An 18,749-nucleotide genomic window follows, 5' to 3' on the forward strand; every position below is an offset into this window, starting at 1 on the left:
ATTCTATTGATAGCGGCTTGAAAGAAACGAGTTTAGCATGTCGTTGGATACAAGTCATGCGGAAGACAATGGGACATTCTCAGCAAGCGCAAGCGGCTTTTTGGAAACCGAATACCTTGGTCTTTACCGATATGTATGGACCGGGCGCTAGAGTCAGAGATATAGATTTATCGACACTTGGGTGAGGCATTGGAAACGAAACGCTCCGCTAAATCTTGATATCGATGCCGGTGGATTCATTTTCACTACCTTGTCCCAAAGCTTTGGTTATGGAATCAATCTTCGTCCTTCCCCTTCTCCTTCCCTCACACCCTCTCTATTTGTTCCACAACGACACATCTTCCGCTCGATCGCAAATCTCGTGAGTCTCTCACATTGTCCCCCATCAGATATCTATCTCATCAAGGAAGGGATATGAGGGGATGTCCAAGAACGACCACGGTGGGTGGGCATGTAAACAAACAACGCACGCCTTACCTAGGTACACTTACCTACCTGACTCACATCCAAAGCCACCTGGTCGGTGACATTTACATCGAGGCTCACGGTTCACTGCTCACACGGTCTCAACACGCATGTTCCTCGACGCAAGTGATAGCCCTCGTCGTGGAGTTTGTTGCATCCGCCGCGTCGGGTCCAGGAGCGCGAGTATGTCTCCGCCTTGACGCTTGAGACTGTGGAATCGACTTCGGACGGAACAGGGATGGCTGGCGTAGTAGCGGGAGAAAGAGGAGGAGGGCACGCATCACCATCGTGCAGTCTTAGACATTCGCCCCGTCGGGTCCAGCGGCGCGAGTACGCAGCGTGGAATACCTCGGGAGCGATGCCGTTTTCCTGATGCACCGCATTGTAGTCGGGGGGTTGTTTGGTCGTTGTCGGCCCCGTTGTCCAGGCTCTCTTGGTCCGCTTGCTGCCGCCCAGCTGCGTCTGGAGAACGTTGGCGGGGACTTGGTGTAGGTTCTGGGCTCTGACAGTGCCCCAAGGTGTCTTTGCGATGCCCCGGCTGGCACTGGCATGTCTGAGGGAGGAGTCGTGGGCAGAGTAGTAGTCTTCTGGATTCTCGCGGGCGAGGGAGCGAGAGTCGGATCCTTGAAGGTGGTCTTTACCTCCTCCTCCTCCTCCTTCACCTCCATCCTTGCCTTCACCATCGTCGGCATCCGCCCCGTCCTCACCAGCAGCCGCCGCCGCCGCAGCAGCGCGGTTAATGCCATCCAGATTTCGTCCAGACCACTGAGTGTCCCAGAAAGTCAGCAGGGCCCAGAGTTTGATGAGCGAGTGGAAGTACGCAAACACGTAGTAGGCCGGGAGGTAGAGCAGATCCGCCGGGTGGCGGAGGAAGTAGGGCGCCAGCTTGGGCAGCTTTGAGAGTAAGATCCAGGCGACCAGCGTCTTCAGCGTCGTTGGGGTGTAGAGATATGGTGCCTGGATTAGTGTCCAGACCAGCGCGGCGTCGTAGAAGAGCGCAAAGTTGACCATCAGGCTGAGCTGCAGCGAGTAGACGGCCCAAGGCTGCGCGCCGTAGACGGAGCGGTCCGTGACCAGTGAGCAACAGTTGCTGCGGAAGGTGGTGCGCGCCCAGCGCAGGCACTGCGAGAGGAATTTCGGGTACTCGCCGACGTCGCACAGGATCAGGGCCTCGGGCGTGTTTTGGAACTTGATCTTCCACCCTTGTCGGACCAGGTGCCGGGTCAGGAAGTTGTCGTCGTCGGCGTTCAAGGGGCCGCAGAGACCAAAGAGGAATCTCTCGTCCAGGTAGCCGGCCAGCAAGGCGAGATCTTGGAGGATGTGTGTCCGGTAGAGACAGGTCCGGCCGCTGATGACGGCGACGCCGCCGTCGACCGCGTTGGAGGCTGTGTGCTCAAAGTTGTGTCGCTCCAGGTACAGCGCGCCCATGACGTTCCAGAACCCAGCCCACAAGCCCTTATGTGGGTGGCGGATCACGCGTTTGGTGGTGCCCACGCCGCCGACCCGGTCATCCTCCTCGAATGGGGCGACTGCAGCACGCAGGATGGTTGCCGAAGGCCAGATCACATGGTCGTCGCAAAGAACCGTGATGGCAGTGCTGACTGCTGGTAGGGCGACGGCGATTTGATGACGCTTGTTTGCCTGGACGCTGGATGAGACTCGGAAGCACACGCTGGGGAAGCCAGTGACATAGGGCAATATTGTCGACCATACCTGCTTCTCCTGCTCCTTGCCCACGACCACGATGTGGATGACCGCAGGAAATGCCCTCACGACCGACTCGACGCATCGGGAAAACGCCGGGTCCTCCGGATCGCAAGTTGGGATGACGACTGTGCAGTCTCTTTCTGTCAGCGACGGAGACCGTGGGATGGGAGATGGGCGGTAGAGGAAATAACTCACCAAGTGGACGGCAAACCTCAGGTACCGAAACACGAACAGGAACAGAAAGAAGCAATTCTTCTTATCCAGCAGAATGGTCCACAGGATCGTCCAATATAATCGAGTAGCCATGATGTATTCCGGTTCGAGAATTGACTGAGTTGAAAATTTCACGTAACCAGCACGAGTTGGGAGGGCGATGAGTATGTTCGTTGGAAAGAAGAACAGGGCTGAGGTGAAGAACGTGCACTTATACCAACTGTCGAGGAAGGCAGTCGACGTTGAAGGCAGAGAAACCAACACTGAGCGCAGAAACGGCATGGAAGCACATTCATTATTTCTGCTGCTGTTCGGAGGGAAGCAGTGGGCCAATTGGCAATGTCTTACTTGCAAATAAAGACTCAATAAAGGACAATAGCTCCGACGCATGGCAGGACGAGGCGGTTCTTTGATGTGTTTCATTTCCAAGAAAGGGAACAAAGAAATGGGTTTCGCTTATCCTAGGTTGGGCGAGCCCGGAAGGGCGCCAGCCAGGGACATGCAATTCAAGGCCACATCTTGAAGGAAAGTGCCGTTAGAAATGATTGAACAGACCGTCTCTGCCGCATGGAGAGTGGTGACAGAAACGGATCGGACATCTTCAATGTGAGGATGGGGAGATCAAAATATGAGCATTCTGCCAAAAGCCAAGTGGGTGCTGCATGTATAAAATGCGTGCTGTTGCCCTTTCACCTGGGTCCTATACCTTAAGATATGTGAGCCAAACCATTCGGCAATCCTGTTTCCGCGACGCCGCGCTATGCAACAAAAGTTGTTTCTTGACTGCGAGGTGGTCGAGTCCGTTGGATCTTCATTCGAAGGTCATGCTGATCTCGCCACGGTCTCGCCCAAACTCATCGTCATCGTCGGCCCAGGCGTTGCGTTCCAAATCGAGCTTCGGCACCGGCGGAACAACTGCATCATCGTATGCTGACGAAGGTCGACCCCAGCTCGGGACAGAGGGGTCTGTTGCATGTGGCTTCAGTTCCGGTCGGATGGGATCCGTGGATGGATTGTAACTTTCCGGTCTGGGAGATGCAGAAGGCGTAGCGCGGAGCGCTGGCAGTGTGCTTGGTAGTTCCCTTGGCTCTGAATAGGCGTAGGACAACCGCCTGTTCGGGTCCGGAGATCGTTGAGGAGAGCGTTGGGGAGATCTTTGAGGGCTGATACGGGGGGACCGTTGAGGGCTTGCTATTGAGGCGGGCTTCAAAGATGATGACCTTGCAGGCCGAATCGGCGTAGGCTGCTGTATAGGGGCGAAAGAAACATCAATCTCGTCGGGACGTGGTGGGAGATTCAGCCTTTCAAGTTCCTCGGGCTTCATCCCAGGCGGAAGGCGTAAATATTCGACGTGCTTCTCCCCGTCCTTGTTGACCGACATTATTTGCATGGGAGGCAGGGTGCTGTCCAACTCTCTGACTTCGATCATTTCGCCCGCCAATTCTCTTCGAATAGCATCAACGTCAAACAGAACGTTGGCATCGCCGTTGATACCGGGCTCTGGAGTGTTACTGGCGTTCCGCTTGTGGCCGGCATCGTTTGCATTATATCTCTCCCATCCCTTTTTCTCAGCCAGTTTACCTCGTTTGAAAATGCCGAAACGTTTCTTGTCGGGTTTCTCTTCAGCTTTCCTTCTGGCCTCGTCAATTTCGAGTATAAGTTCTCGCTGTCGTTCCGCGTGATTTTCAGGATCCGGATCTTCGATCTCGGTGAACTCGTCGCTTTCGACTTCCCACCCAACTTCTCGCAATAGCCGTGGCATAGCAGCACGATAAGACATGTGGCCCTTAACCCATGTGCTGACATTCACATTTTCCACGCCCGGAATGCCTTCGACCGGCGCAAGCCCAGCAACTCGCATGATGCCACCGGACGTCATCCGAAAAAGATAGCCGAGAATCCAGTCGTTGGAGGCATATCCATTCAAGAATCTCCCTGAAACCACGGAACGAGCTCGTAGGTAGTCATCCTTGCTGACAACCACGGGTGAGCCGAACATGTAAACATTCTGGACCAAGCCGTATGCTCCACGGTTTGACAGCTCCTTTAGACACGAAAAGATGACCCTCGCACCGAGGGAAAAGCCCAGCAGAGTGATCGGTCGTTGCCCAAGATGCCTGTCAATCAACGAGTCGGCCAAGATAAGACCGGCTGCGGTAGCTCGGTCCAGTGACACGCTCCATGGATTGTCAATGAGATAAGCCAATTTGGTAAGCACAACCGGCAGCTGTATTGATGCCATTAGAGTGATTAATATCGTGCTTCCAAGGACTTGCTGAACGGTTTGGGTCAAAGCTTCAGTGGCGAGGATATTGATAGTGTCACCCATCGACTGAAGCATTTCCGGTTCCCAAAGCAAGGAGTAGATGTCGCCCATGATAGGATCAACGGTGCTATAAGGCAAGCGGACATCGTCCACCTTGCCTGTCATCCAGCCCGAGATCGTCAAGATAAGGTTCAGCCTTTTATTATTGTGCAGTGGTCGGTATTCAAACGTCTTCACGCTGCCCGTCCGTCGGTCTGCAGCTCGAACAGCAATCGTCCCACCGGCTGCTGTGGCAGCAGAAGTGATCAGAGCCGCTCCACCCACCCCTCCTAGAAATCCTGCGGTACCGGTGACACCAATTGTTGTGAAACCAGCTGCCAGACCGGCGCCAATGAGGGGTGCAAGGAGACCGGCTGACAGACCGATGACAAGACCGCCGCCAACGGTCGCAAGACCCATGACCATGTATTTCTTTCTTAGACCGCGTTTACGTCGTTTCTCCATGTGTTCAGATTCGTCCCAGTTCTCCTTGGCTTCTTCTTCTTGCATTTCTAGAGCATCAATAACCCTCTTTTCAAATCGACATATCTGAGTCCAGCTAATATCCATTGTCGAACCGACCCGTTCAAGTAGTCGTCTCGATCGAGCGTCATACTGGCCATCCGAGATCAGAACCAGGAACAAGTCACAGAGGACAGTCCACCGCAAGTCGAGCTCAATCTCCTTGGTGTGAGGCATGTCTTCGGGCCCGTGGACTTCAGGAACTTCTTCGCCCTCCTTGACCTCTTTCAAAGGGATATGATCCTCTTTTGAGGAGGATGCAGAAGCTTTTGAATCTCGGTTTCGTGAGAGGTCTGGCCTCGAAGCCTCGGTCGCAGTGTCATCCGCCAGAGGATTCTTTACTTTCGCATTCAGCATGAGAGGAGCAACGAGGTCAGAGGGCTGGACCCCGTGCTCAGCAAGTTGTTCAATCATTATCTGTTCGGCCTGGTTGATGTCCATGTGAGTATATAGCCGAACCATCATCTTCTGTCCCCACATATCCATGCTCTCCAGAGCCCTCATCAATTCTTTCCGGAAGGCCTTTGTTTTCTCCATGTCGCCCAATGCTGAAAACATTTTGTGGATTGTCAAACGGACCACACCGACGTAGGCTATCCGCTGGCCCTCTGTAAGGAGATCTTTGGTCGCCTGCAGCTGACTGAGAGGGTCCCGCAGCTCATCATCCTGATCATCCTTGGTGTCCACGTCTTCCGTCTTCTGGCCATTCCGGAATAGATAGTTTGTGTCTTCGTCGAGACTTGTAGCCGATTGTGCATCTTCGTCGAGCTGCACCCTTGTATACCCCTTTCCTGCGCCTCCAATGCCAGCGTAGGGATTGGCATCGGCTTCGCTTGCCCTGTGACCTTTCGCCACCAGATGTCCATCATCATCGAAGATATCAAACTCGTCAATCGCCGGCATCGGCTGCCATTCTTCCTCCTCGTCTTCGTCATCCGATCGGTTCGCAGTGGCAATCTGTCTTTGGTGAGACCATTCGGAGGCTGTGACGGGATTGGCTCGTGGATTACGCTTTGGGATAACAGTGCCAGATATTCGAGATGCCGTCGGGGATATTATTTCATCGTCTGTTTGTTCATCCTGCCGAGCCTCCGACTTCAATGCCGTGTCTAAAGGTGGAAGATTATCTGCGGCCTCGGTCTCCGGACTTGGTCCTTGGCCAGGGACTTGATCCTTTTTGTTTTCCTTCATTTCTGTGCCTCTTGGATCTCCATCTGATGTTGTAGGCGCGACATCTGGAGACGATTGTCCGTTGGTTTTGTCCACTAATTCTGTATGGTCCTTCGCCGTCTGCTGTGGCTCGCACGGAGCCTGTTTGGAGTCCCCCTCACTGGCGCCGTCTTTGTCCGTAGACGCCTCCGCATCATGGAAAGTGTCGTGGTCATCCTCACTGTCGCCGTCCAACTCTGTGGGTCGGTTTGCTCTCACCGGCTTTTTGGGCAGGCCAAAGTCATCGAGCTCGGGTTCGGCAGAAGGAGTCGACGTCTGTTTCGAGGACTGTTCCGGAGACGAATTTTCAAGGATATTTTCCTCCTTGTTATCTTCCCCGCTGGTCATAATGCCACATTTGCGGGACGGTAAGCCTGAGACATGTGTCTCGAAGCCACCTATGGGAGAGAGACTCGATTTGGACTGCTTTCGGTGTGGGGGGACAAAGGACGCGTAAAGTCCGACGAGGACAATTCACGTTGGACGAGAATTTCTGATACGTATATGCAAAGGGTTGTCAATGTGCCAAAAGTTCCAGCAGTCAAAAGCAGATGCAGGCACATCACTTTGTACAAAGTACGGAGTACCTAAACGTCAAGTCTGCTGCGGAGACCGCAGTGGACCCCGGCCTCACCACTCTACAAGGTACTATGGGTCACGTGAGTAAGGCGAGGTACACCCTCTGTCCATCACCCATGTTTACGATGTCCGCGATGATGTACCCCTTCCAAGACTACAGCAAATCGACAGAGCGGGCAGATATACCAAGATGATGCCAATGATCTCAACCCACAAAAGCACATAGAAGCCGGCTGAGTTCCGCCATCCAGAAAGGATACCACATCAAACATGTTCCCTCACATTTTTATTTCTCGCCAGCTGTCTCGGCCCAAAGCAATGGTCCCTCCAGAAAGATGTCATGTGGGGGAATAGTTGAGTTCAATGAGATGCCAACTGCCTGACAGAGAGCAAAAAGGAAGCCCAGTATAGTCCCAGAATATCCTTGCCACTCGCCGTCCGATATCAGAACGGGTTGGAGTTGAAGCACGGTAGCCATCATCCACCTTGTGAGCATCCTCGGCGGCCATGCCAATGAATGAACAACTCTCCGGAGGCGTTGATTGGGTAAAGGATCTTGATGATGTGCGTTGCCATTGAGCAGAGTGAGCCGGGAAATGGTGTAAAGAGTTGAGAGAAATGTCCTCCTGTGTATTTTGAATACGTGTAATACCACAGAGCAACCTTTTTTTCCAGTCCGAATCAAACCGAACGCCGTTGCAGGCCCCTTCTGCAATGCCTAGAATGCGAATAATGGGCCAGTATCCCAATCGACTTATTTCGATTTCGTGAATTGTTCCAATGCCGAGTAGTCGCCCTCGTCGAATTTGGCCCATACAGCTTCGATCCTCGCCCGCCGCTCAAGGGCAGTCTCTCGGTTCTTTCGACTCTTCTTTGTCCGTTCGCCCGACAAACATTTGTTGACCTCCCGCTTTATGTCATTACAGCCACCGATGGCCTTGTAGAGGAAGCCACGGGCGTGGCACTCGTCGAGGGCGTTCATGATCTCTTCGCACCCTGTAGACCGTTAGAATTGCCTCGAAGAGCTCACCGCCTCGGCCACGAAGTGAGACAAAGGCCGATGGAAGAAGATATAGCAAAGGAGACTGCTGTGACAGAGATCGCCACTAGTCCCACGACGGATCATGCGACTCAAGACCAGCTTGATTTGCGACGTACCGATGTTATCCTTTGTGTGTAGATGGGAATGCATTTTGGTAGAGACTCGTCTCCAGTATTGATCATGCGGTTCGAGCCACGCCCACATCTGCCTTGCAAAGACAAGAGCGAGTCGAGTCAAAGTTACAGCTAGATGAGCCAAATGCGAATGGACGCAGTGTTCCGCAACTGAACTCCAAGATCTCGCCAAGCTGCAGACGGCAGCCTTGCGCATCCATCCTCAGCCTTGCAGGAAGAAACTAACTTCACCGCCCAAAAGTTCGCGGATTCTGCCGCTCTTTTTCTGCATGCGGCCCAAAATTATTGCAGAAACACAACCCACCGAGCACAGAGCCAGTACAGGTTGTTGCGCGCATCGACGAACCCAGCTGCACAATGTCGATGACTCTGGCTACCACATGGGTGAGGAGAGGGGTTGCCGCCCAGTTTCCCACCAAATATCAAGTCGACGAAGCAGAACTGAGCCGCATCTCAAAACTAGCCCGCCTACAGCTGGAAGATGCGCAGCAGGATCTTCTAGACGCGCAAAATTCCAAGGAGGCGGATGTATCAGAGGACGACGATTCTGATGCCGGGGTGCCCACAGGAGAAGCCTCGGACACAGTCAAACAGCCTACGGCCGATGCCGATGACCTAAAAGAATACAACCTGGACGACTATGACAAAGACCCGGTGGACGAACAAGGCCAGAAATTCGCCATGTTTGGCAATGTCGGCTCATTAGCTTACCATGCACCACATGAAGAGGATCCCTATATCGTATTGCCCGAAGGAGAAGAAGAGTCCGAAGACGAAAGAGAAGAGCTGCAGATATTGCCTTCGGACAATTTAATACTGGCTGCGAAGGTGGAAGACGAGGTTGCGCAGTTAGAAGTCTTTGTGTACGAAGATGAAGCCGACAACCTCTATGTCCACCACGACATCATGCTGCCTGCTGTTCCTTTGTGTGTTGAATGGATCAATGTCCCCGTCGGTAAAGACGCCGAGTCGAGGTCCGATGGGAACTTTGTGGCAATTGGGACCATGAATCCAGAGATAGAAATTTGGGATTTGGATGTCATCGATAGTATGTATCCTAATGCCATACTAGGTCAAGAGCCACAAGAGCACCCAGAGGAAGCGGCAGAGCAAAACGGAGAAAGCTCAAAAGCAGGCAAGAAGAAATCGAAAAAGAAGAAAAAGAAGGCGAGGGCCAACGATGACTACCATGTCGATGCGGTTCTGGCTTTGGCTGCAAATCGACACCATCGGAATCTACTTGCTTCGGCATCGGCAGACAAGACGGTGAAATTGTGGGATCTGAAGACCGGCAAGTGCGCAAAGTCATATACCATGCACAGCGGCAAAGTGTGCGCTTTGGATTGGCATCCGACCGAGTCAACTATTCTCTTGAGTGGAAGCTACGATCGGACCGTCGTTGCTACGGATATGCGAGCGCCGGACGCAGCGGCTCCGAAATGGGTGGTCGAGGCAGATGTTGAGAAAGTGAGATGGGACATCCATGATCCCAATTTCTTCTTCGTCACCACCGAAGCCGGCACTGTCCATTATTTTGATGCCCAGAGCATTCCCGTCTCTCACGATGAACCGAGCAAGCCTGTATGGACATTACAGGCCCACGATGGGCCGGTCAGCGCCTTCGATATCAGTCCTTCGGTACCGGGCCTTCTGGTAACAGGTTCGGAGGACAAAAGGGTCAAGATATGGAACGTCGAAAACAACAAACCCGCCATGGTCATCTCGAGGAATCTTGAGGTCGGGAGGATATTCTCGGCGCAGTTTGCCCCAGATCCGGAGGTTGCCTTCAGGTTATCAGTGGCGGGGAGCAAGGGCCAGCTGCAAGTATGGGACATCAGCACCAATCCGAGCGTGAGAAAAGTGTTTGCTAGCAGAGTCCAGTTGCCAGAGACGGACGGTAAAGAGAGGCTAGTCGGTGCCAGTCTGAGTGACCACGAGAGTGAAGATGAGGAGGGAGAGGAAGCTGGAGAAGAGGCGCAAGACGGTTGGGAATCCATGGACGAAGATTGAGCAACAGAGTGATCAAGGATCACTGAAGACGTAGTATGATTGTACGAAATCAGATGAACAATATCAAATACAGGAATGGAATGCCCCGGTGAATGATAACACCGTAATGTATATGGCCACCAAACTGTTAAGCATGAGGCTCGGTATCTACAGTAGTAACGTCTAGTCACTACCTAAGGACCTGTGCACCTACCTACCTGGCAGGTACGTAGGTAGGCACCTGGTGGGCGGTGTCTTGGGGTTTATGCGGTTGGGCTACAGGTGCCTCCAGGCGACCGGTGGCGCCTCCACAGGCCATAAACCACAGTCCCTGCCGCCTATTCAAGCCAAGGCTCGCCTCCAAACTCATCCCTAACTTCACCTACAACCCATCACCACCAAGTCGCAAAACCACATTTCTCATCCTCACTCCACCAGACCATCGTCAAACCGCATTTCCTTCGATAAAAGTTGTCGCATCACCCATCCGATCAATATGGCCGGCGGAGACGGTAGTCAGGATTCTAACGCGACACCCGAACCCGTAGAGAAGGGCTTCGCCACGCTCACCCAGTTGCAGTAAGTCCAAAAAAGGGCCAGATCTGAAGATTATATCACATTTTGAATCTGAAAATTGTACTGAAATTCAATTTACAGGATTGGGGTGAAGGCGTTTGTTGAAAAGGTGAGTTTTTTGGTCTCTCTTCAACCGCCCTCAAAATGTCCCACGTGACTTTGATATATTTATGTCGAGAAGAGACAAAACGGGTCACTGACGGCTAGGCAGAACGGAGAACCTAGAAAAGCAGAGATCCTGTCCATCAAACAGAGAAATGGTGCCCTGACTTTCTAGTATGTCTGCTCCGGGTCTTACGCAAGTAGCTATTAGGGCTCAAAACTAACCTTACGGCAGCGTACATTATGTCGAGTTCAACAAGCGTTTGGACGGTAGGCGTTCCTAAGGATAACACTCATAAGAGACCCGCTAACAGGACACAGAATGGGTCACAGCCGAGCGCATCGATCTCTCTCAGGAGGTCGAGTGGCCTGTCCCCGAAAAGCCCGAAAAGAAAAAGACCACCGTGACCACGAAGGGACCACCGTCAAAAGCTGCCACGGCCAAATCCATCACCACTAAAGCCGGTCGCCCAAGGACAGATTCCCGCGCCAGTTCTGCGACACCTGATCTTCTCAGCTCCAAAGCAGGCAATGACCGAAAACGTCCCGTGCCCTCCAAAGCGGGCGGAAAGGAGAACCGCGATGAAGGACTTGCGCCGGACCTTGATGCCTCACTCGTTATCACCAAGGAAGGCACACCATTACCGACGCTCGGGAATGAGGACAGTACGGCAGGCGGCGTCGACGTGGAAATGCCCGATGTGACCAAGACAGAGGAGAAGGTAGCTCCCATCATGGAGCCAGAGGAGGAAATCGAGAAGCTCCGCACTGGTGGCTCCATGGTGCAGAATCACGCTCAATTGCATCTCGTGCGCAACTTGAACAAGATCCAGATGGGCAAGCACATCATCGAACCGTGGTACTTCTCTCCCTATCCCCAAGAATTCAGCGACGTGGACATGGTCTATATCGATGAATTCTGCCTGTCCTACTTTTCCTCCAAGAAAGCATTCGAGAGGCACCGCACAAAATGCGAGCTACGCCATCCGCCGGGTAACGAGATCTACCGCGACGACTTTGTGAGTTTCTTCGAGGTCGATGGTCGACGGCAGCGAACTTGGTGTAGAAACCTGTGTCTTCTGTCAAAATTGTTCCTGGATCACAAGACACTTTACTACGACGTCGACCCCTTCTTGTTTTACTGCATGGTCACCCGGGACGAATATGGCTGTCATCTGGTCGGATATTTCAGCAAGGAGAAGGAGTCGGCAGAAGGGTATAACGTCGCTTGCATTCTTACCCTGCCGCAGTATCAGCGACAGGGACTGGGGAGATTGCTTATTGCTTTCTCATATGAGCTGAGCAAGCGGGAAGGAAAGCTGGGGTCGCCTGAGAAACCTCTTTCTGACCTGGGACTGCTGGGTTACAGGCAGTATTGGAAAGAGGTGCTGATCGAGCTTCTTTCTGATCCTTCACGGCTGCCTCCGCCGGGATCAGCGTCCCACACACCAACTTCGGAACATCTCCATCCACACTCTTCTCTAGGCTTCAACGGTCCATCGTCGCAGTATTCCACGAGCATTGCTGAGATAGCGAGTCAAACAGCCATGACTGAGAAGGACGTTCATGAACAACTCGAAGTCCTGAAGCTCCTGCGTTACCACAAGGGTGCATGGATCATCGTCGTGCGAGATGAGTTGCTCGAGTGGCAGGAGAAGCGGAGGGAGAAAGAGAAGGTTAAAGGGAGCAGAAGGATCGATCCCAGCAGACTCAACTGGAAACCGCCCGTGTTCACCGCTAGTAGCCGGACATGGAATTGGTAGTGGAGTCGATCTTTGGGACTGTATATTAGCGTGGCGCTGGAGGTATTCTGAGGGTTAGGAGACATACAAAATCGATGGAGCCGGCAGCGCTTTGGACTTTCCTGAATCAACGGCACGACCTTGATCTTTTCCGTTGCACGAAGCGCTTAATGTCATCATTTCTCATGGCGCAGCTGAGATCGATCCCTTCTTGAAATTCTTCTGAGGTGTCTGATATAGCTCTCGCTATACCGTGGGGAGCAATGTTCAAGAGGGTATGTTAGTGTATCGGGCAAGATCAGCATCGCCACCTGCAGCGTTATCTTCGGACCCGTTTTCTGTCATCTCGGTGTCGCCATTGTGGCCGTTCTGGCTACGACCAGAAGGCCCTTCATCATCAAGACCCAATGTAAGGTTTTCTGGAAGGTCGATTTTCTTCTCTCGAGCGAGTTGTTCCGCCCACGCCCGAGCTCTTACGAGATATCGAATGTTGGCTTCTCTCCTTTGATCTTGCGACTGCAGGATTGCTTCATTGACGTCCTTGGCAACCTTTTGTCTTAATGAAGGATCAACTAGCTCTGCAAGAGCGCCGAAATCGGTCTGGATCTGTGAAGTCGCGGGGCCAGAGGATCCCGATGCTGCTGCCTGAGTCCAGGATTCTTTAGGAACGATCAGAAGAGCCATAGCCCTTTCGAGGTCCGTTTTAAATTGTGCTTCCAAGGGAGCGTAGGGCGCAAGGTTGTTTTGAGCAAATTCTATCGCTTTGCCCACCAGGCTAGGGTCTGAGGACGTGAAACTCTGGCGGATTAACTCGACAAGTTGAAGCCGGAGAAGGGAGAAGTGCAGCTTTTTATCGGTATCCAGCAACTATTTTCAGTGGGTCAGAATGAAGACACATGCGGCTGTGTGAGAAGGTCGTGGGACTATGTCTATCGAATCATACTGAGGACTGAAGGTGTTTTTGCTCTCATCTCTGCCCGAGGGCTATGAGTGGTGCATGAAAACAAATCTAATCATGAAAAATGGAGGGAGGAGTGTCAGGACAAGACTCACTTCTGGGTTGAGCTCATTTATGAGCTCGATGGCTGCTTGCAGATCTCCGCGATGTATTGATTCCCGAATCTGAACCCTCTCTTGAATACAACTGAAATCGGTCTTGGGCTGAATGTTGGCTTCGGCCGCAAACTTTTCCGCTGCTGATGGGTAGCCTTCAGTAATCAGGTAGTCCATGATTAAGTTGTTGACATCACTGCAAAATGACTGTGGTCAGCCAATATCATTCCAGCGTACCCTGCGCGTGCTTATATCAAAACTCGGCAATTTTTCAGAAAGCAAAATATTTGCAGCCTCTTCAAGTGGTTTCAGAGAGATTCCCATTTTGTCATAAATACATCCTGTAGAGAGAAGGCGTGATCGATTGGAGGGGAACGTACGATTTCGATATCTGGATGTCGGCGACCTGTCGCTCGAAGGGGTGGGCGGTAGTGGCAGCCTTGATCGAAGATTAGCAAGTTGATGGCAGTAGAGGAAAAGTCTTATGGCTCACCATGGTAACGGCTCTTGAGAAAGCTCAGCGAATGATGGTCCGCAGGACAGACTGTCCTCGCTCTCGGCGACTAAATCACAATCATTTCAGGGCAAGGAAGAAACAAATGATGGTAGGCACATTGGCGCTGTTGGTGGATCGCAAGCAAATCGGTGTCTGGAGGTCAGTGAGGCTGGCACGTGACAGTGTATGCCAAGATTTCTCTCGCTGACTGCAGTGCCTTGGTCTCAGACTCCACCTTGTCATCTTCCCGATAGTTGTCTATGTTCGAGTATGAACGAAACCCGATAGTGCTCGAAGCCGACCCGAAGACGATCGCTGCGATGGCGCCTCTAAATCTACAGCCTTGTTGGATACCTAGGTAGGGTTGGGCTAGAGACAATGTATTCGTTTGGAGTCATGGTCAAGCGATCCCAGGTTGCCCGCCGGGTGACCCCCAGCACGGTCTGAAGAAGAAGCAACATTCTGAGCGCCTCTGAGACTGTTCTGATCCATCTATCCGATGGCATGGCTGGGATAACCTTCCGATCAGCCTGGTCGATCACCATCCGTAGCCTCATCAGATCCTCATCCCGGCCCAAGAGCGGAAACCTACATAAAAGGCTGCGTCAAGATCTTCGCTGTTTGTATCGAAGTCTGCGGCAGGGGATCGTGGTACTGGCAAGCTGGGTGTCGATGATTCTGGTCGTCATGCAAGGCGCGAGATATTCTAGCTTTCCACTTATGCAGATTAGCCTCCTTGTCAATCGTCATCTGCAGTCCTGCGGCCAACTTGGGACAGAATACTCTGCATGGAGGCAGACAAGCAAAAGTTCGGAAGTTGCCTCATGCACGAAGGTGGCAGGGAGCGGGAGGCAGCTCCACAGAAAATACACGTGACCAGAGAGAATAATTAGATCACTGGCTCAGGTCAGCCGCAGCTGAGAGACGGCGACGGCGAATACGAGGAATATAAGTCTAGAACACAGCCACCCCAGCCAGCCCACTGAGCAAGGCGTACCTACCTCGTCTGTTTTCACTTCTTCCAAGCCACCACTATCCCCGCTGCCACTCACCCATTCTTCTTCAGTCACCACCTTCGTCGTCTGATCTCGTCGACCTTCTCACAGCCGTCCGGTCCTCCCCCAAGAACAAAACCACCGTAAACATATCGCGAGGCAGGCAGGCAGCATGGTCATTTTAGGAGGTCTCGAGCTGGTGGCAGCTGGGTATATCCTCAAGGAGATGCACAACGATGGTAAAGAGGAAGAAAGAGAGCGTGAGAAACGAAGAAGACGCCGGCGCCATTCTCGTGAAGATCATCACCGACCCCATCACCACGATGACCCGAGTCCGAACCGTCCGTCGCGCCCACCCCAGCAACAACAACTCCGCCCACCCCAGCAGCCTGGCGGTCCGCCGCGACCATACAGCGCACCACCTCCGCAGAATCGACCACCGATGATGCCCATGGCAGCCGCAAGTGTGCCAATGTGGCACCCTCAACAGCAACAAGGACCGCCGCCTCAACAAGGACCCCCACAGAGTCATGGCACATGGCCGCAGGGACCACCATCGCAACAGCAGCGACCTTCTCAGCCTCAATCTCAGTGGCCAGGCAGCCCTCCTCCTCCAAACAATGCAAATAGCAACTTCGTCCCTCCGCCCCTCCAGCGTCCCGCCACGATGTATCCCCCACCAGGGGTGCACATCGACCTGAAGACAGGCAAGATTCAGCATGATATGTATCCGCCGGAGATGCCTCGACCGGGAGAAGCAAGAGAGTACTACGAAGGAGGTCGTAAAGAATACGACCGTATGCGAGAGAACTCGATGCCTACGCAGCAACGGCCGCAACATTACCAGCCCATCAGCGGAGACCACGGTCTTCAGCACAGTTACTCACAGCCTCAGATTAACGTCACACCGGCACATAATCCTACACCTCCACCTCCACAAGGGTATGCAGAACTCGATGCGGAGACACCCGGCAGGTTCCGCCCCTCAAGTAACGAAAAGTCTGGCAGAGGGAAGTCGAGTTCTTTTTCAGCACGGTATAGAGATGATGACGTGGACATGCGAGATCCGCCACCTGCCTACCGCGAGTGACCATAGGCAGGATGTTTTTTGAGATCAAAGATCGATGATGAATTGGAATAATATAGGGGGCAAAGGCTTGACGGAGCGAATCTAACAAAAAAATTATGACCACTTTACGAAATATGAGGGAATCTGCGCTGGAAAGTACAACAGAATTTTGGTAGCTTCACGATAGTCATGAGAACGTGGCTCATTAGCTGGTCTAACGAGCCAAAAAACATGCATAGTTGACCGAGTTGTTGGTTCTCAATCATGGGACTGTGTTAAACATGTCTTAGACCAAGTGAGTGGGAGGACATTTTTATTTTGCACGATTAAACAACAATGGATTCATACCCACTCATGCCACACAGAAATTACACCCATTTCAGAGATCGCCCTAGTGGTCCCAACACCCAATCCATCCGATGGCCCCTTCTCTTTCTCACTTTACAGCGCGAGCACAGCAACAGCACCGGCAATGACCAGACCCGCGGCGCTGTAGCCGACCTGACCCGGTGCGGCACCGCCGGCGAAGGTGGATGCGCTGGCGGCCGGGGCGGAGGCGGCTCCCGAGCTCTGCGCGGCGGCAGTCGTCGTGCCGGAGCCGGCGGCCTCGGTGGTCAGGGTGCTTGCACTGCCGATGACGGTTGTCCCTGGGAGACTGCTGTAGTAGCCGCTGCTGTAGCTGGTCACCACGGAGGTGGCGGTCGCGGAGGCGCCGCTGGCCCAGCTGGTGCCCGTTGCGGTGGTGGCCCGCGTCGAGTTGCCTGACGCGCCCCACGTGTACGAGGAGCCGGTCTGGTACGCCGGAGGGCCTATGATGATGGAGGTGCCGCTGCCGCTGCCGCTGCTGGTGGCGGAGGCGGAGATGGAAACAATCGGAGACGATGAGCCGGAACCAGAGGAGCTGGAACTGGAGCTGGAGCTGGAGCAGCTCTGGTTCTCGAGGACGGAGAATTGGGTCGAATCTGCGTTCAAACAAAAACGAGGTCAGATCACTTTATGTTCGCGTGGGAAATAATTTGACAAGACATTGAATGCGAAGGGCTTGAGGGGTGTTCTTTTTTCTTTTCTTTTCTTACATTGGAACTCTCCGGTGCCGTCGACAATGATCAACATTCCATAGCCGGTGTCAGTGCTTGCAGTGCCAGGGGCCAAGTCGCAAGGGACCTGCCAGTCGAAGGACTTTTGTGCCGCGGGGATCCCTGACGCGATGGCCGTGTCTGAGAGCACGCAGTTGGTGCTGGGTCCGTGGCAGAGCACGAGACTGACCGTGACGCCGTCGGTCGGGTGGTCTTCAGGATCCCAGGTCACGGTGAATTCTTTGCCTTGAGTAACAGCCTGCAATAGATATCCTGTCAGGGGATTTTTTCCAAGCCAGACAACAAGGTTCTTTTTAGAAACCGATCACAAAGACATACGTCTGTCGTATCTGGGGTGAGCAAAGGACCCCAAGTTTGTGCACCTGGCGCGGTGTATGCGTGGGCCAAAGTCGCCAGGCCGGCGGCGAAGAGAGAAGCGGCAAACGAAGGCATGTTGCTTTTTGGTTTCACTCTGGTTTTCTCTCGCAAATTTTGAGGCGGATTCGACAAATGCTGGTAAAATGCCGTAAAGAGAGTGACTGTGGTGAGCACGAAAGTGATTTCGAGTCAAGTAGTGAGCGACGAGGAATTGATCAAAGAAATCCCAAACAACAGGCCAGCTGGAGGTGGTGCGAGAAGAAACTACCTAGGTACCAAATGAGTGTAAGGAAGGAGAGAAACCTTCAGTCTTCAGCGAGGCGGAGCAAAAGCTGAATACTATGTAAAAGAACGGACTCATTAGTACGAGGTACATGGTTGTAGTAGTGGTAGACTAGTACCTCGTAGTTGAGGCGGTTGACTTTGCTCAGCCTCCGCTTCACACCCCGTGTTTCATCGGTTCCGGAAATTGGCTGCGCGACACATACGAGTTTCCCCTGGACGGAGCAATCCAGTGGACGACCATGATGGCATATTGCACCCCATTCTTAGCATCAGTCATCTGCTTCGATAACCGACTTGGCTACCTAGGCGCGAGGGTGACATTCGCCTGGGTGGTGGTGTCGAAGTGTAAGTGCGAGGCTTGCCCGCGAAGGGAGTGCGCAGCCGGTGCTGGAACAGGAGCTGAAACCAGGAGAGAGCAGAACATCAAACTGTCGGCCGCCGAAGAATGTGAGCAGTAGTCCTCACTCCTGCAGCAGCAAGACAAGCACAAGTGTGTTATGGCCATGGGGAAGCTGGTTGATGATGGGATTGGCACATTTTGAGTCCCTGTTCATCTCCTTACAAGATCATGTCGAAAATGTGGAGAAAAGGCGCCCCGGCCGACAATTTGCTCCGAGATTCAGCAGAGTCAGTCCCTTGTAGCAGTTGGGCTTTTGGACGAGGATCCAGTGCGTTTCTCCTTTTGATGCGTAGGTAGCCGTACCGAGGACTTTGTTCCTACACTACGAAATGGTCTCGTGACGAAACAACTTGCTTCTATTCAAAAGGTTGTACTCGGTATTCAGCCCATTGATCGCTCCTGCTTAGCCCTG

At 53.1% G+C, this 18,749-nt stretch overlaps 8 protein-coding genes across 8 annotated transcripts; 3 read left to right on the forward strand and 5 right to left on the reverse strand.

Moving 5' to 3' along the window:
- Positions 1–549: 549 nt before the first annotated feature.
- Z520_00565 (uncharacterized protein) lies at positions 550–2,478 on the reverse strand (the record flags this gene model as incomplete). The annotated part of the gene is made up of 1 exon (XM_016771086.1): positions 550–2,478. The coding sequence occupies one exon, from the start codon at positions 2,476–2,478 to the stop codon at positions 550–552; it is 1,929 nt and encodes a 642-aa protein (XP_016637996.1).
- A 718-nt stretch (positions 2,479–3,196) lies between these two features.
- Z520_00566 (uncharacterized protein) lies at positions 3,197–6,769 on the reverse strand (the record flags this gene model as incomplete). The annotated part of the gene is made up of 1 exon (XM_016771087.1): positions 3,197–6,769. One exon carries the CDS (start codon positions 6,767–6,769, stop codon positions 3,197–3,199), a length of 3,573 nt encoding a protein of 1,190 aa, XP_016637997.1.
- A 985-nt stretch (positions 6,770–7,754) lies between these two features.
- Positions 7,755–8,192, reverse strand: Z520_00567 (uncharacterized protein; the record flags this gene model as incomplete). The annotated part of the gene is made up of 2 exons (XM_016771088.1): positions 7,755–7,996; positions 8,159–8,192. The coding sequence occupies 2 exons, from the start codon at positions 8,190–8,192 to the stop codon at positions 7,755–7,757; spliced, it is 276 nt and encodes a 91-aa protein (XP_016637998.1).
- Positions 8,193–8,533: 341 nt separating this feature from the next.
- Z520_00568 (uncharacterized protein) lies at positions 8,534–10,186 on the forward strand (the record flags this gene model as incomplete). The annotated part of the gene is made up of 1 exon (XM_016771089.1): positions 8,534–10,186. The coding sequence occupies one exon, from the start codon at positions 8,534–8,536 to the stop codon at positions 10,184–10,186; it is 1,653 nt and encodes a 550-aa protein (XP_016637999.1).
- Positions 10,187–10,661: 475 nt separating this feature from the next.
- On the forward strand, positions 10,662–12,606 carry Z520_00569 (uncharacterized protein; the record flags this gene model as incomplete). The annotated part of the gene is made up of 5 exons (XM_016771090.1): positions 10,662–10,744; positions 10,823–10,850; positions 10,953–11,017; positions 11,079–11,113; positions 11,165–12,606. The coding sequence occupies 5 exons, from the start codon at positions 10,662–10,664 to the stop codon at positions 12,604–12,606; spliced, it is 1,653 nt and encodes a 550-aa protein (XP_016638000.1).
- Positions 12,607–12,852: 246 nt separating this feature from the next.
- Positions 12,853–13,815, reverse strand: Z520_00570 (uncharacterized protein; the record flags this gene model as incomplete). Its single annotated transcript, XM_016771091.1, has 2 exons — positions 12,853–13,452; positions 13,639–13,815. 2 exons carry the CDS (start codon positions 13,813–13,815, stop codon positions 12,853–12,855), a joined length of 777 nt encoding a protein of 258 aa, XP_016638001.1.
- A 1,486-nt stretch (positions 13,816–15,301) lies between these two features.
- Positions 15,302–16,219, forward strand: Z520_00571 (uncharacterized protein; the record flags this gene model as incomplete). Its single annotated transcript, XM_016771092.1, has 1 exon — positions 15,302–16,219. One exon carries the CDS (start codon positions 15,302–15,304, stop codon positions 16,217–16,219), a length of 918 nt encoding a protein of 305 aa, XP_016638002.1.
- Positions 16,220–16,639: 420 nt separating this feature from the next.
- Positions 16,640–17,727, reverse strand: Z520_00572 (uncharacterized protein; the record flags this gene model as incomplete). The annotated part of the gene is made up of 3 exons (XM_016771093.1): positions 16,640–17,160; positions 17,275–17,533; positions 17,614–17,727. 3 exons carry the CDS (start codon positions 17,725–17,727, stop codon positions 16,640–16,642), a joined length of 894 nt encoding a protein of 297 aa, XP_016638003.1.
- Positions 17,728–18,749: the final 1,022 nt, after the last annotated feature.

The sequence above is a fragment of the Fonsecaea multimorphosa genome (genome assembly GCF_000836435.1).
Source record: "Fonsecaea multimorphosa CBS 102226 unplaced genomic scaffold supercont1.1, whole genome shotgun sequence".
Lineage (NCBI taxonomy): Eukaryota > Fungi > Ascomycota > Eurotiomycetes > Chaetothyriales > Herpotrichiellaceae > Fonsecaea > Fonsecaea multimorphosa.